The sequence below is a fragment of the Camelus bactrianus genome, chromosome 34, assembly GCF_048773025.1.
Source record: "Camelus bactrianus isolate YW-2024 breed Bactrian camel chromosome 34, ASM4877302v1, whole genome shotgun sequence".
In the NCBI taxonomy this organism is placed as follows: Eukaryota; Metazoa; Chordata; class Mammalia; order Artiodactyla; family Camelidae; genus Camelus; species Camelus bactrianus.
In genome coordinates, this window is record NC_133572.1 from 7,602,929 (window position 1) to 7,620,335 (window position 17,407).

General features: G+C 42.3%; 1 protein-coding gene across 2 annotated transcripts; it reads right to left on the bottom strand.

Annotated features, from left to right (window-relative positions):
* Positions 1-1,672: 1,672 nt before the first annotated feature.
* On the bottom strand, positions 1,673-15,652 carry MANSC1 (MANSC domain containing 1). Of its 2 annotated transcripts, none has more exons than XM_045510253.2 (4): positions 15,460-15,652; positions 11,913-12,226; positions 9,527-9,667; positions 1,673-2,977 (listed from the first exon to the last, which is right to left on the bottom strand). In XM_045510253.2, exons 2-4 carry the CDS (start codon positions 12,127-12,129, stop codon positions 2,124-2,126), a joined length of 1,212 nt encoding a protein of 403 aa, XP_045366209.2. In that variant the 5' UTR covers positions 12,130-12,226; positions 15,460-15,652; the 3' UTR covers positions 1,673-2,123. The 2 variants fall into 2 exon arrangements, with proteins under 2 accessions (XP_045366209.2, XP_010944739.2); XM_010946437.3 differs by having other exon boundaries at positions 1,673-3,049; positions 15,460-15,643.
* Positions 15,653-17,407: the final 1,755 nt, after the last annotated feature.

Sequence of the window (17,407 nt, forward strand, 5' to 3'; positions counted from 1 at the left end):
AGAGAGGAGAAATTTTAAAATTCCAAGGCACTTAGTTACTAATCTGATTCTGGCCTACATGTGGATATTCAATAAATACTTGTTAAATTAAATCGAGTCAAGGTTTTATTTATTCAACCTACTTAAAGCTTATGTAAACCCCTTGGAGATTTGTGTCAAGCTGTTAAGTTGGAAAATCTATGAAAAGTAGTATTTTCAATAGACCAGCTTTCCTCTTAATGAGCTTTATGAGCTTAGTGTAAACCGGGGGAGGGGGGGCTTTTAGGGGAGGGGACGGGAAGGAGGAGGGAAGGAGGAAAGAGGGGAAAAGCCTGTTTCTGTCATTGTCCACGTTTGCCTTCCTTGCTCTACTTATTAACCAGATACTGCCCTCTAGCGCTCACTATATGAATTCTTACCTGAATTCCATTTTTGTCTTTTAAAACCCTGGTGACTCCAGGAAAGGACCAAACCTCTTGATTTGCAAATAAGCAAACTGAAATCCAGAGAGGTGAGGTGTCGAAGTGATCTAGGTGGCCCCCTGGATTCCTGGTTACCCCACTGTAACTTGTCTGGCAAACTCTCATTATTAAAAGCGTTGGTCAGACATTGTCATAACTAATCCTACCTGTGGGATTAGTTAATAAATTACAGCATACTAATCATTTAATAATACAGGCTTATCTCGGAGTCACTGCAAGTTCGCTTACTGACCAACTGCGATAAAGTGAGTATCGCAGTGACACACTTCACACGAATTTTCTGGTTTCCCAGTGCCTATAAAAGTTACGTTTACACTAAACTATAGCCTTTTTTTTCTTTACTTCTTCTTTTCTTTTTTCGGTTGGGGTAGGTAATTAGGTTTACTTATTCATTTATTCTTAGTGGAAGTACTGGGGATTGAACCTAGGACCTCATGCACGCTAAGCATGCGCTCTACCACTTGAGCTACACCCTCCCGCTATACTATAGTCTATTAAGTGTGCAACAGCATTATGTCTAAAAAAATGTATAGCTTAATTTGAAAATATTGCTAAAAAATGCTAACCATCCGAGCCTTCAGCAAATTGTCGTAGTATCACCAAAGATCACTTACGACAGATTCCCCAGAACAAAAACGAAAAAATGTGAAATATTGTGACAATTACCAAAGTGTGACACAGAGACACAAAGTGAGCAAATGCTGTTGGAAAAATGGTGCTGACAGACTTGCCTGAGGAAGGTTGCCATAAACCTTCAATTTGTAAAGGATACAGTATCTACAAAATGTGATAAAATGAAGCCCAATGAAATGAGGTCTGCCTGTAATTTTTAAGTGCTGTCTATTATTTCCAACGTTATTCCAAATAAAGCCAAAATTGACTATTGGTCAAGACTAGATGATGATTTATAAATAACAGTTACATTTTAAACTTACTTAACTTTAAAAAAAAAAACCACTTTTTTTTGAAAAAAAATAGTTAACTAGGACAGACCCAAAGTAGATTTGGCCATTTATTAGAATTCATTTATCACTGTCTCCATGCAGATTAACATTCAGCTAGAATTCTCCCAAAGGAACGTCTTTGCTCACTGATGGGAAAAGGGAGGAATTTGTCATTTTAGCTTAGAACACATACTTTCATCATTTAATCATTTTGCTGATGGTAATAAATTTAAAGTTATCCAGCTGGACACGTCACTTACAAGAACATTACTAAGTAACAAGAGATTTATTCAAATATTTAATTGGAAGGAAATACATCTGGAATAAGTTTTACTGGAATTCAAATAAAAAGGAAAGTAAATCCATTAGAATTAATATCATAAACAGTCGACTTTATCTGGCACCAGAAATATTAATGCATTGGAGCCTAGGAGTCCTAACCATTTTGCCTTGTAAAAAGCCAGTCATTTTCCAATTTATGTGGCAATTATTCTTTATTACTTTAGGTAGAGCTTTGTTTTCAGCTAGTATTTTAGAGACAGATTGCTCAAATCACCTAATTGCCCCCCACCAAAGAAAAAGCAAAAAGAAAGTGGTAGGAGGCGTCTGCCTACCTTCAAAATACTTTAAAAAAAATCCAAGATGAGCAAGTGAGCAGAAACTCGCTGCATTTGGGCTACTAGCAGCCACATGAGTTAAGAGATCTCCGATTTCCTCCTTAGATGTCAACATAGATTCCATTGATCAAATAATCAAGCCTGGAGTAACGTTTCCTGTGGAGGGATTCCGAGAGCATTCTGCCCAAGAGGACAAGGCCTATCGCGAGGAACAGAATCCCAAAGAGCAGGGTCCCAATGAGAAGCCACTTTTCAAACGGAAGGCCGTGATGACCTTCTGGAACACTGCTCTGGGGGGAGCCGCCTGGACCGGTCTTCCCGTCTTCCTGGGAAGCTGTTGTATTTGCTGCGGAAGAATCTGCATCTGACAAAGGAAAGGGAGAAGGTTCACGGGCACCCTCTGTGTTCAAGGTCAGGTTGGAAATGTCTCTAAAGGGCACCGTTTCTGCTGGGCCTTTCCAGTCTGTCGATGCCCCAAAGAGGGAAGTCGGAGCTGCTGCGGCAGCCCCATTAGCTTGGGGTGGAACCACAGCACGGGGCAAAACTGCAGAAACGGGAGCTGTGGGAGGTGGGGAGGTGACCTTGGCTGCAGGTGGAGCGGAGGTGGCCACCCCAGGCCCCGAAGGCATCACTCCAGCACTGGGGGCGGGCAGAAACGTGGGCTTCCGGGCGGCCGGGATGGTGTGCAGAGAAGCGACTGCCACTGTGGTGGGGAAGGCTGTCACATTGCCAGGCAGAAGGGGAGCTAATTTTTGTTCTGAAGAAGACAGTGAATTCTGAGAATGGCCTTTTTCTTTATAAACAGGCATCTGTGGACTCGCTTGATCAATCTTGAGTAGTTTCTCCACGTGACCCGAGGAGCCAAACTTCTGAGAAAATGAATCTCTCCATATGATAGTGGGCTTTGAATAACCTGCCAGCGGAGGGGGCGTGGGAGTGATGGTGTGCAGAGACCCTGCATGGAAGAGAGAATCTTCTTGGGTTACCCGTGGGCTTGGCAAATCAGTTCTGGCCAAAGATGGAAAATCTGAAAATGGAAAGAAAAGAAAAGGAAGACTTCCATACGTCCTCGCCAAGGTAGGTTAAAAAAAGACCAATGTATCAGCTTGTTCCAACTGTTGCTACTTGGCATTTCGTTGGGCAAAATGGAAAACTACACGTGGCTAAGTCAGAACCTGATGACTCTGTCTCTCCCCGAGACGCTGTGGTTTATTTCTGGAGTGATGGGACAGGGGAGAAGACAAATGTGTGGAGGAGGAGCCGGCAAATTGAGGAAGAGGTGGGAGGGGGGAGCAGAGACGCTAAGAGCAGCTCAGCACAGCCAGCAAGAGGTTTAGGAAGCTGCGGATGCTTAAGGGGCCAAGGCCAGGGAAGGAAGCGGGCCCCGGGGACGTGCCCGGAAGAGGGCGGCAGAGAGAACGTCGGTGTGAGGCTCGGGCTCCTGAGGGCTGTGCCGGCTGGGACTGCGGTGACAGCCAGGGAAGCAAGTAATCTCCAGGGGAGATAGCCCAGTAGGGGCGGGGAGGGGTGGGGGTGGGGAGGCCCCAGGACAAGGAAGAGAGGAAGCTGAGTCCCAGTGATTGGCCTTCCACAAGGAGGAGGAGGAGGGGGCTGCAAGGCCTGGTCTCCCCCTCTCAGGGCACGGAGGCCAAGACAGCAGCAAAAAGCTGATGACATTTTTCAGTGAAGAAACCGGTTTCACTACTGCACTCAGGGGAGAGAGGCAATCAGAGAGATTTCCTTTTGACCCTTTATTTATTTATTTATTTTCAATTTAAGTATACTCAGTTATAATGTGTCAATTTCTGGTGTACAGCATAATATTTCAGGTTTTAAAAATATATACATTTTATTTTTTGGTTTTTTGTTTATTTGAGGGGGGAGAAAATGAGGTTTATTTATTTACTTATTTATTTTAATGGAGGTACTGAGGATTGAACCCAGGACCTTGTGCATGCTAAGCACACACTCTACCACTGAACTATATCCTCCCCTAAAGATTATGATTTTAGAGCCAATATCTTAGGTTCTGAGGACCATGGGACCAATATTTGAAATCACAACGGCCACGTGGCTGACATAAAGGGCAGAAAATCACACCATCCCAACTCCTGCTGAGGAGGAACCAGCTTCAGATCCTCCTCCTGCGTGAGAAAGTTGACAATTTTGCTCTCTGTCACACATGCCATTCATCACAGCTCAAACCGAAAAGGCTAGTTAAAGCAAACCAGGGCAGGGAAAGGTCATTTGAATTGCTCTGTATTACTCTGCTACCCGGCTAATCATTTCACTTAGAATAGAACTGCAGAAAACACAAGCAAGGAAGCAAAGGAATTTCCTAGCATTTCCTGGTTCATTCTCCCCTGTTCTCTTTTCCCTTTTCTATTGAGGTGGGAAGCTCCATGAAAAAGACGGCAGGACCCCCAGGCAGGGCCACTACCCTCCTGCCAGCACCATTCGGTTCCTTGGCCCAGCAGCATCATCTCGCTTTTTAAACTTAATGGCTTACTTCTAGGAAAGCAGAACTTATCCCTAAGAATCTATTGGCTCCCTGACCTACTCCTGATTTGTCCATTTCCCTCACTCCTTATGTTCTTAATTAGCTTGTTCTTAGTCACCTTTGTTATACCTTATTTGCATATGGTGTTACAAAATGTTGCAAAGTCTAGACTGGTAGCCTATAAAAGCCTGTGTAAACCTACAGATGGGGTCCGGAGCTTGGCGTGTTAACTCCTCTGGGCCCACTGGTGTAATAAACCTGAGTTCTCCAACCTTCCAAGTGCTCCTTGGTCTCTCGCCCGGATCCAGGTTGCTGTCACAACTGAGCTATAACACTGAGCTGTAACACTGAGTGGTAACACACTTTGCTGCAATACTATTTCAACACCCCTCGACGCCTCACTCTCCCCTCTGCTAACGAATAGATCCAGAGGCAACTTCAGATTTGTAATATCTTTGACTACCCCCTAAGCTTCATACCACTAACAGGTCCTTTAGAACTGTCACTTATTAATCCATCTAGGACACAGGTCAGCAAATTATGGGCTGAGGGCCAAATCTGGCCTGCCACCCTGCTTTGTATGGTTTGCAAGCTAAGAGTAGTTTCTATATTCTTAAATGATTGGGGAAAAAACCAAAAAGGATAATATTTTGTACCATGAAAATTATATGAAATTCACATTTCAATGTCCATAAAAAAAATCTGATTGGCATATGGGCATGCCCATTGGTTTACATATTGTCTGTGGCTGTCTCTACTATAAGGGCTATAAATGGATAAAGAAGATGTGGGGTGTGGGTGTGGGTGTGGGTGTGTGTGTGTGTGTGTAGGTAAGACAGAGTGCATGTGGCCCACAAAGCCTGAAAGACTTGCCTGAAAAGCCAAAAATACTTATTATTTGACCCTTGACAGAAAATGTTTGTGGACACATGCTCTGAGACACTCCACTCTAAAACAGAATTTAGATGCCTGAAATTCCTCCAACAGTGCTGAAGAAAAGGAGTTTCTTCTGCAGGTGACATCACATTCGTAGACGTGGCATCACCATGAGACAAGCAGCATCCATATTTTTAGGTGATGTCAGATATTTTTCAAAAGAGCAGGACTCAACGTCTTTCATTTTAAAGTTCGTTTTTTAAAGAGGATTTAAGTAAATGCTCTGTGATGTGTGAGAACTCAGAACTTAAAATAAAGTCATTGACAAGAATGACCAAAACAGCTGTTTTCTTCCTCAAGAATGCAAGCTCGCACATAAAGCAAAGCTAGGGCTAGTCCCATGTCGTGATAAGATTCAGCTACTGGCAAAGAGCCTAGGACCACATGGGGACCCGCCACACCTGCTCCATTCACCTCGCCTGCTGATCTTTGTCATTGAGGTGTAGTGTTTTCTCTCAGTCACGTACAGAAGACCCACAGAAGGAAATGGAAACAGTCCTGTACCCTCAACCCTTCTTTCGAGTTTCATTTTTCAAGTGACTTCACTAGGACTATTACTTGGAAACCAGCTGTACAAACAGACTTTCAATTTATTCTATTTCTGAATCTCTCTATTCTGGTCCTTGGTGGAAATGACAGCCCACCAAGCTGCAAAAACAAACAAACAAACAAACAAAAATTAAATAATGCCAAGCCGCAGTGGTTTTACAGAAGGAACCAAGCACACTATCATCTCTCCAACGTTCAGTCTATGAATATTGATCAATCAGCTATAGGAAATAGAGTTCACCTGGAAACAAACCACTGAACAGGTATCCATAGAATTTCACTCAAAGCAGGAGGCAGACACTTTATGGGGTAATCTCAATCTATCAACATGAGCAGATTCATCAATAAAGTTACCAAACAAGCTGTAAACATCTGTAGGTATAAACACGAAGTCCAGGGTAGGTTCCACTTTGCCCGTGGATATCAATCTGCTCTGGGCTGATGGTGCCCCCTTGTGGCTGACACAAGAACTGTTCGACTTTTATTCCACTTCATTCATTAGCTTCACACTCGCCCTTAAAAGGTTTATGGGCATGCCAAGTTCCCTTTTCTCCCATTCCCATTGGAGAGAATCTTTACCACCCATTCCTTCTTTCATACATGCATTATTAAAGCAATATTAGAGAAGTATGAAGAAAATTATAAAATAAAGTCAACTATAATTTCTATCACTATGTCTCAGCAACTATTAACATTTCTGTACATCTGAAGTTACATTTTTTCTTTTTTATGTAGTTGAAAAACAATTGGGTGTTTTCCTCCTGGAATTTAGGTGAAATTTTGTTTATTTCTACACCTCAAACTTATTTTTTAATGTCTACATCGTATTCCCTCCCGCAGATTCATCAGACTTTATACCCAGCCATTCTCTGGCAGTTGTACATTTATGCTGCTTCTAGTTCTCAGTTTTTAAACTAATTATACAATAAGCAGCTTCACATCAGGAACTTCTCTAGCATAGATATTATGGATGTAGAATTTCTGGATTAAATGACCTGTAATTAATATTCTGCTTTAATTGTGAAATAGATGATAGACAAAGGGCATACACACTGACAGTGGAAGAAAGAACAGGAGAGAAAGAAGAGGCAGTGAGAAGGGATAATAGAGGCAGAATGTGAAGGTCAAACTTCTACCTGCTCTTAAAGGAGAACAAACGTTTCAATTGGTGTCATGAGCCCTGACCTCTTTGGAAACTCAGACCGGGATGTCCATTTCCTGCTGGATACCACCCTCCCCGCCCCCACCGGGTGTATAAATAGGCTCTGTAATAGTCCAGGTGACAAAAAAAAAAAAAAGAAAAAAAGGAACAGCAAGAAGCCACATCCACACAGCACTGCAGGTCCTAATGCTTTTAGCCAAGATGATACACAGACGTGAAAGACCACAGTCAGGGCAGCTGCACCAGCCAGTGTGAATCCCAGGCAGGGCAGGAGGAGAATAAGACACTTTCCAAACGAGATCCTGGGTGTTCTCAGAAGCCTGATTTGTTCAGTGCCACTGTCTTTTTTTAAACATTATTTTTAAAAATTGTGGTAAAGTATATTCCATACACTTTACCACTTTAACCCATTTTAAGAGTACAGTTCAGGGCATTAAGCAGAGTCACATGGTTGTGCAACCATCACCATCACCCATCTCCAGCACTTTGCCGTCTTGCAACATGGAAACTGGGTACCGGATCTGCCAGTCTTTTCATACTTGGGCTTGGATCACTATTTAAGGAGATCTAACACAAACAATCTGTGCTTTGTGCTCCTGTTTAAGGGAATGTTTGGTACATCAGGTTTTCCTGGTTCATGAACAAAACTCAGACACAGCCTTACCCAGGGGGCAAAGCGGAGTCAGCGTCCGGGCACCCTGGGCAGCATTATTCCCCAGAGAACCCCAATTATACTCTCCCTTCCCACCCTAATACCGCTTCTCCTCCAACCTTCACCAGCTCAGGAGCATCCATCTAGATGCTCAAGGATGAATGAGGACTCAGTTTCACTCCTCTTTTTCCCTTGTTCCCTGCACCCATGCCAGCAGCCAGCCCTGTCAATGCTACCTCTAAAACAGCTGGTGGGATTACTTCCCTCCATTTTCTCCACCACCTGCCTGGTCCCTAAGGCCACCGCCCTTCACTTGGATCTCATCCCTGCCTCCTACCCAGTCCTCCCACTTGCCCTCCGGCTGCGGCGTCATTGTCTGTTCCCAAGAAAGCAGTCCTGGTGAGCTTTAAGAAATCACCTTTAAAACACCATGTGCCTGCTTGGAAAACTTCCTAGAGCTTCCCCATCACACACCTAAAATAAAAACTCCATACTCCGTACAAAGCTTGATGTGATCTTGCCGCTTTCCTTACTTCTTGCGTATCACTCTTTACATGGCTTAAACAAACACTCCAAAACCATTCTGCCTGAGGATCTTGGAATAGGCTGTTTCCTCTGCTTGGATGGTCTTTCCACCATCTTCTCACATCTGGCCCCTTACTGCTCAGATCTCAGCTTAGGGGTTACTTCTTCACAGGTGCTTCCTCTGATCACCTGATCGAGAGAGTCCATTCAGCGACTATCGAATCATCTTAGCTCAATTATCTGCACAGCACTTGACTCTATTTTTCTTGATTATGTATTTATTAAAGTTATTGTCTCTCTATCTCCTAAAACATTAGTTCCAGCAGTGAGAACCTTGTTTTTCATGCTTAGTGTCGTATCTTTGTATTCTTAGGGCGTAAAGACGCTGGGCGTAAAAGACGTTTGGCACACAGGAGATGCTAAATAAAATTCGTTGCTTATTGAGTAAATGGACAAAGAGAATGTCATTAATACCTAAGGGGAAAAGGACAAAAACTTCCTCAAATTTAAATAAAAGCAAACTTGATACTTGAAAGCACTTCATCCTGAGAATTAACAAGCTCGAATCTCACCAAGACATATCCAAATAATTATATTGTTTTTAGTTATTTATTTTCTCTATTCTGAGCAAAGGGTGGAGACTGTATTTCCAATGCCTTGCACAGAATATGGCACATGGTAGATTCTCAATTAATACTTCTTAAGTGAGCTTCCCTTCAGGGCTGGATAATAAAATCCAGGGAGTTTGATTTCAGATAACATGATGACACAACAAATGAAACCTAATGACAAACATACTGGGATTTCATATATTGCGTTCGCATGGGTCTTAACCCTTTCAAAATGGTCAACCTGGAGACCTGTATTCTTATTCCAGAGATGCTGACATGGTTCTAAAGAGGTGTTTCAAAATGTTTTCATGAAAGGTCTTGTGCCTTGTATCTTATGAAGGTAAAAACAAAAAACAAAACAAAACACTATCATTCATAAGTCTTTCACTGGGGGAAGAAAAAAAGATGTTGCATCAATTGAATTTTAAATCATGAGATTTTTCTGCTGTGCCTCTAGACCTGTGACCCTTTCCAGTAGTTTTTCTTAGACTCTTATAGAAAACTGTTCACATGAACCATATCCTTAAATAATTCCAATCCCGAAAGACAAAGAATGATGTTTTGATTACCTCTAATTATCCTGCAACTCCTAAGTCCCTTTGCTGGTTTCAGGGGACAGGCTTCCTCACTGGGACAGAAAAACAGGTAGCAGTTGGGTTGTCCAGTTGTTTTTCGAGTGTCAAAGATCATCAGGTTACACGCTCTGTCTCCTGCAACAAAAGGTTTCATAAGCATTATTTTGAAATAGAGTTTTCGAAAGAGTTAGGCGAGCAGGAAGAACTTCATTTATTCTGTGTTCACTGCCTGCCGGCCATTTCCTTTTCCTTAGTTTAGTCACTGAAAGCAATTTTTAAAGACTTTGGGCTTAACCATCTAAACTAAGGTAATTTTGACAAAACATGTTTTTACTCACACATTTAATTCTCTAGAACAAAGCCTTCCATTTGCTAAAATATTTATCAAACCATACATAGAAATACTAACTCAGCAGTCTTTACACAGCTCATTACTGAGTCGGACCTTAAGAAGTGGATCTAACCCTAATGGTTTCACGTATCTCTTACCTCCTGAAGGCGTTGTAGACACCTACGAAGCCATGAGTCTGGCTTTCTTGGGAGGCGTCAGTAAATTTAGCCCCATATAGATCATGCCTCCTTCCACAACGGACCTGAGTAGTGTAAGGAATGCCAAGTCTGTTTTTTTCCTTTTATCAGTGCCATTCTTCTTCTGGTTCTTTCTTTGAATTTCAGCTCTTATCATTTTTGCTTTTCTATTTTCCTTCTTTCCTCACTTTTCTCTCTGAACTTTGATTTCTGCCTTCTTTTTCTCTTCAATAGAACTGTATTCTTTCAATATTTCCAGAGAAATATTTCTTTCCAATAGAAATCATTCTCCCTGTTCATCATGGCTTAGAGGTAGTTGGCTTTGGCTGCAATCTGGTGTGGTCTCACATTCTGTGACCCTGGAGGGATCGTATGCCCTGGGTCAGGTTGATGGTGAAGAGGCATATAGGCTAATTATTAAGAATGTGTGGTCTTTCTGGTAGGTATGTGGGCATACACACACACACACACACACACACACACAAGGTAACTACGTGTTAACTAACCTTACTACGGCAATCATTTCACAATACATACATGTATCAAATAACCACCTTGTGTATCTAAAACGTACACAATGTTATATGCCAAATATCTCTCAATAAAGCTGGAAAAGCAATGGCATAGTCGGCCTCCCACAGCATCACTTCCTGCAATCAGGCAATGGTTAGGAATCAACCCTGACTCCCCTGATGGGAAATAAGACTGAGTTCGCTCCCGTAAAGGGGTTTTATCTTGTCATCCCTCCAGTACGGGGAACAAGAAAGTTACTCTAGTGACCCTACCTTTCCTTTCTCAGCAATGTGAGAATTCTGCCATACCAGTTTTGGGGACATTTAGATCAAAGGAAGGGTTGATAAGGTCCCCAAGTTGTATGCGAACTTTTGTGTGCTTTGTATTAATGGGTGTTTTTCTAGAGTCTGTGGTTACAGGCAAATTATCAAAGTGCCTTTTTGGGCCCTAAACAGTTAAAAACCGATGCTCGGTAAAAGAGGAAAAAGTCTGAGGTCCATTACCTGAGACCCACAATTACCTCTGCTTACAGGAAAGCAGTAACAGTAACGGTACTTTTGCTTGTAGACTAAAGCCACAAACCCGCATTGCTTACTGAACACCCGCCGCCGTGGAACTGAAGGCAGATGCAAGGTTTCCCACGTTGCCAGGAAACCCTCGCATGGTGTTCAGCCCTATCTGCAGGTGATGTTTCTATTTCACATAAATGTTGATATCAACATTGAAAGAAAAACTAGAAATTTCAATGAAATTGCTACGATTTCCATAAACTACTTCCATAGTGCCCAAAAGAACACTGCTCAATTTGAGAAGACCCTGGAAGGGTTTTTTCCTCTTGACAGCAAACACATGGTATCTTTTTTGTTTGTTTTTGTTTTGTTTTTTACATTTTGGCGGTGGGGGGGCTATTTTTTGTTTTTTCCTCCAGAGTCCTTTCTTTTTTCAGGGGGAGGGAATTCGGTTTATTTATTTTTAATGGAGGCACTGGGGATTGAACCCAGGACCTGTGTGTGCTAAGCATGTGTTCTATCACTGAGCTATACCCTACCCCCAGTAGCGAAGCATTTAAATAGGATTTTTGTTTTCAGTATTTCAGATGCCTACAGAACATGACAATCCTTTTTCTACCCAGACTGAGTGATACACACACACACTCATCAGTAACTTTGGTTCAACCTACAGGAGGGGAGGGCACACTGTGGAACATTCCTCAGTGATTCTGACACTCACCTTTCTACCCCATCGAGAATCACTATGTACAAATTCTTCAGCCACATCAACCAGCTACTTTTGTCACAAAACATAGGGAATAAAGAGTTGCCAAGGCACTATTATTTACCTGATATGTTTTTTGTTGAGCAGCAAGAATTAATGCAGTCTTCTTGAGTTAATGTACGTATGGGCTCATTGCCTCTGATGCCTTTAGAAAGGGAGGGCTGGATGTCAATGACAACGTCTTCTAGACTCTCAGTGCGGCAGTTCTGACTCGTGGACAGCCTCAGGGAACAAATTATGACAAAAGTGTAAGTCAGGCTCCATCCTTCCCTGAAGAACATTTTAAATTTCAGTTTAGTCTTCGTCTTCAAAGGTTGATAACTCTCCCTCTGGCCTTAGTTTGCTTCAGGAAGATTGATCAGATGATGGAATTTCTCTCTAGGACAAAAACAGGAAATCATCAATGAGTTTTGTTTCTTTTAACAAACCTAGAGAAGATATATTCATTTCCTTCAAGTCAGTATAAATGACTCATAATTTAAAGGATAGAAATAAACACGTATTTTTACTTTTGGTGTCACTTTTAATAGATTTAGGCAACCTTTCAGTAAAAACTTGGCAAAGAGCTAATTAGCACCCACAGATATACTATCCCATCAGTGCTTAAATTTTGTGTCTATGAAAGAAGAGGTAGAAACAGTATGCCTGCATTTCAATTCTAGAATCCTTCCTCTTCTTGCGTCTCCTAACCAAGAGAGAAACGGACACAAAATCTCTGGTCACTTATGAAGCAGTGATCATTGGTTTGGACATATTTCCTTTCTCTTTAACAACAATTAGCATGTTTAAATCACCTACTGGGTGTAGGCAATGCACTAAGAAATTTACATATATTATCCTAGTTAATTCTTATACCAGCTCTGCAAAAAAGCTACTATTTTCCTCATTTTCTAGATGAGGAACCTGAGGCTGCCTTTCTTGTTGCTGCCTGTTTTCCAGTGTCATATCAGAGGCAAGTAACTCCAATAATCTAATTCCAAGAATTAGCTCGTCAGCAAGGGGAATATTCTAGCTCAGCTGAAGGGAAGTGTAAGGGCAACTGTTCTTTCTGAAATTCCTAGAAATACGAAAGTCATGAAAATGTATGATGCCAATTCAATTGGTAAGCTGGTTCTTCCAGGGGGAAAAAACAAACAATCCAAATGTTAAACTGGCAAGACCACACCAGAAGCGATCCTTACCCACTCAGTCCCATATTTCCAGAATACAAATTGTTCACTAAATGACAGCCTAGAGCAGAATTATCATTTATTTGTTTATTTATTTATTGGTCATGAACCCTTTGGTGCTCTGTGATGCTTAGGATCTCTTCTGATACGTTTTCAAGTGTATAAAATGAAGCATACAGGATTACAAAGGAACATAGTTGTACCGAAACACAACCATCAAAGCATTTTAAAACTATGCCTTTAGGACTCTGATGAAAGGTATCAAAGAAGATCTAAATAAATGGACAGATAGTCCATGTTCATCAGTAGGACTACTTAATATTGTTAACATGCCAGTTCTTTCCTATTTGCTCTACAGATTTAACACAGTCCTAAAATCAGAATCCCAGCAAGTTATTTTGCAGATCTCAAAAAACTGATTTTAAAGTTCACATGGAATCGCAAAAAGGCCCAGAAGAGTCAACACAATAATGAATAACGAAGTTGGAAGACTGACACTACCTGAATTCAACACTTAGTATAAAACCACAGTAATCAAGGCAATGTGGTCCTGGCAAAAGAACAAATAAATCAATAGGACAGAATAGGAAGGTCAGAAATAGACCCACACAAATGTTGTCAACTGATCTTTGACAAAGGAAAATGACAATTCCCTGGAGCTAAAGGATAGTCTTCTCAAAACTGGTGCTGGACAATTGGACATCTACAGGCTAAAATAAATAAATAAATCTAGACACAGACCTTAAAAATTAACTCAAAATGGGTCATAGGCCTACATATAAAAAGCAAAAAAGAGGACCCTGAATTGCATATCACTAAGTGAAAGAAGGCAGTGTAAAAGGTATGATTCCAACTATACAACATTCTGGAAAAGGCAAAACTACATTGACAGTAAAAAAATCAGTGGTTATGTGGAGGAAGGAGGTGAGATGAACAGGTGGAGTACAGAGGATTTTTAGTGCAGTGAAACTATTCTATATGATGCTGTAATGGTGGCTACATGTCATTACACTTGTCAGAACCTACAGAGCACTACAACATAAGGGTGTACCCTAATATAAACAGGTAGACTTTGGTTAGTAAAAGAAAAATCATAAAAACACTTTAAAAAATAGTATATGGTAATAGAGCAGAAGTCTAACACCTTCCTTGCTAACAGTTACGTCCAACTTTCACAACAGTACAATAAAGTGACGTTTATGTCGCTCACATGCCACTCTTTATGCTAAGCACTTTGCATTTATCGTGATACTTAATCCTTACAAGAATCCTACGAGATAGATCGTTAGCTCCATTTTTAGTTAAAAGAGAAACAATGTGTCATAAATAACAAGTAGTCACCTAATCATTGCTGTTAATTTTGAAGCAGTGTTGAATGTGACGATTTTGAGATATATGCAGTGAGTAACATGACATGGAAATCTCTGTGATTTCTCCTGGCGGCAAGTAAGAGCTACCCTACTACTGCTACTACTGAGGCTTCTGCCTGCAAGCCTCTTAAAGGAAAAGCTACACTGCATTTAGTGATGAGTGGGGGAACCTTTTCCACCCAAGTTCACGGACTTTATGAATACTGCCCCTGGACTCCCCAGGTTAAGAACCCTGGCACAAGTTACTTCTTATGCTGTCCCATTTCCCAAGTCTCTTCTAGTTACTGGAGAAAAAAAAAAGGAACAAAAGAGAAGAACCAGGCCAACACTTGACTTTGAACGGATCCTAAGAGTCTCCTGCAAAGAAACCGGACCTGTGTGAGGGTATGCAGGGAGAGGAGCAGTGTGTTCAGTACCAGCATCTTCACCGCGCCTGGACTTCGAGCAGTCCATAAGAGCTTATCTCGTGAACGATACTCAACAATTATTAGGTAAATTAATTCTTCTAATCCATCATTATTTAGGCGTTAAAGGTCCAAAGTCAAGCTGACGCCTGTTGAAAGAGAGAGGTAAAAGGATACAGGCGGGAGGGGGAGAAAACACCTGAGCTTTAACACTTGCTAACTGGAGTCACCGGCGCGTACTTGTAATACCTTGGTCAATTATTGGAAGTTATTTTACTCACAGCATAATCTAACTTAACTTATCAAGATGTTTATAACGTATACACACAATACATAGTATTAGACAATTAGCAGATTCGATGAATACAGGAGACAAATCATACAAGAGAAAATGGGAAATTTTCCCTTCCTTTGAGGAAATGTACGTCGCTCACTGTTCTGCCTCTGCGGATGGCGACGCGGAGCCGCAGCGGCTTCCCTGCCTGGAGACCCTCCCCGGGGTAGCGCGGCCCCCAGCATCCCGGTCAGCCCTCCTCCGCCCCAGCCCGGTTCTCCGAGCTCCCCGAGCGGCGGGGGAGCCTTGCCCCGGGAAGGGACGGGGAGCTGCTGTCGCCGCAGATGGCGACGCTGCCCGCGGAGGGCTGGAGGGGAGGATGGAGAGCCTTTACCTGGTGGTGGGAGGATGGATGGGCCCCTGCTGCCCTTCTCCGTGCGGGACAGCCCTGCGCGCTGGGGGACGCAGAGGCGGAGCCGCGGCGGCGCTGGGCCAGGACGCGCGGGAGGATCCGCAGCTCCCGCCCGGCTCCGGGTTTATGCTTCCCGAGTTCCTGCTTCCGTTGCAACGGCCAGAAAGTTTGCCGGAGGGGGAAGGGCACATTCTCGACCTGCAACCTGGAGCTGCTTCCAAGCAACTTGCAGCTGGTCCTCTGGGCACCCAGGGCTGTGGGCACCGCCGGGGGCGGGAGCGCGACCCTCGTGGGTGCCAAGGGTCTGCAGCTGCGCCTTCTCCCTTCCCGGAGGCCAGAAAACAGGACAAACAGCCACGATGAAAGTCAAACAGTACAAAAATGTACACTGTACGGGCATCCCTCATTTAACTGCACTTAGCAGATACTGAATTTTTTTTATGAATGGAAGGTTTGTGGCAATCCTACCTGGAGCAGGTCCTTGGGTACCATTTTTCCAACAGCGTTTACCTGCTTTGTGTTTCTGTATCACCTTTTGGTGATTCTCACAATATTTCAAACTTTTTCATCATCATTATATTGGTTATGATGGTGATTTGAGATCAGTGATCTTTGATGTTACTACTACGACTAACCAAAGGTTCAGATGATACCTAGCATTTTTTTAGCAATATTTTAAAGTTAAGGTATGTATGGTGTTTTTTTAGACATAATGCTATTTGCACACTTAATAGACTAAGGTATAATGTAAACATAACTTCTGTATGTCCTGGGAAACCAAAAAATCTGTGTGGCTCACTTTATTGCGACATTCACTTTATTGCAGTGGCCTGGAACTGAACCACAGTATCTCCCAGACAGGCTTGCACAGTGGGAAGTCTGTCTCTCTGTCTGATTCCTCTCCCCAGAGGCAACCACTGAACACAATTTCTTCATGTTCAAGACTTTACATTGCCTTCCATCTGGGACATAGTTAAGAGAATCCTATTTCAGTTGTCCAAGGCATGGAGGGTCCTCAATTACGTTGGCAATTCTTGAGTTAAACATGCAAGTCAAGATTCTGGGAAGGCGTTTGGGATTCCGCAGGATTTATTGTTTATAGGTATGGATAATAATGATGAAAACAGTGTATCTATAATTAAGCTTTTATCCCTAATATTTCGCATAGTACCTGGTATGTAATAGTTACACAATAAATATTTAACGAAAATATATTTGTTGATTGCATGAGTGGAAGAGAAGGACTAGGACATAGGTTTCAGAAGTATGTTTCTAAATCAATGCTTGCTCCATCCCCACCCCCATATACAGGAGAACAGGCACAACATTACTAAACCACTGACACTTAATTGGCTAAGTGTTCTAACCTCTCACAGTATCTCCACCTTGGTTGGTGTGAAACAGTTTTCAGACCTCAGGCACAATGCAGCTGTAGATTATTATTCTATGCCTGCCAGCCATCAGCTCTTGTTTAAACCGGTAGCTACAGGAGACATTTGTTGACAGAGATGTCTGTGAACAATGGTCCATTGTGTGAAACTAACTCTACCAGTTGTATCCAGAGGATGACCTGCTCTTGAATTACAATGATGTTACAAATTTGTGTTTTGAAGAGTTACCAAAGCAAAAGAAACTCCAGAGTGAATTCCTATTGGAGTAATTTCCCTGATACAACCAGAGACTGGTGTGCTCAGTACATTTTTTCTCTGCAGCTGATACCCAGGGTCCGGGGTCCGTGGTCCAGGGCAGAGAGAATTCACATTTTTTTGAATTCCCCTTTCACAGGTCGCCCATGCTAGGCGCTAAGTAGCCCTTTCTCTACTTAGAAACTTCAGATTCAAGGTTTTGATATAATGAATCTGTTTTCATTGAAGTGCTATATTATTTTTTCAGTTATGACAGTGAACAGGACATGGATAAAAATAATGAT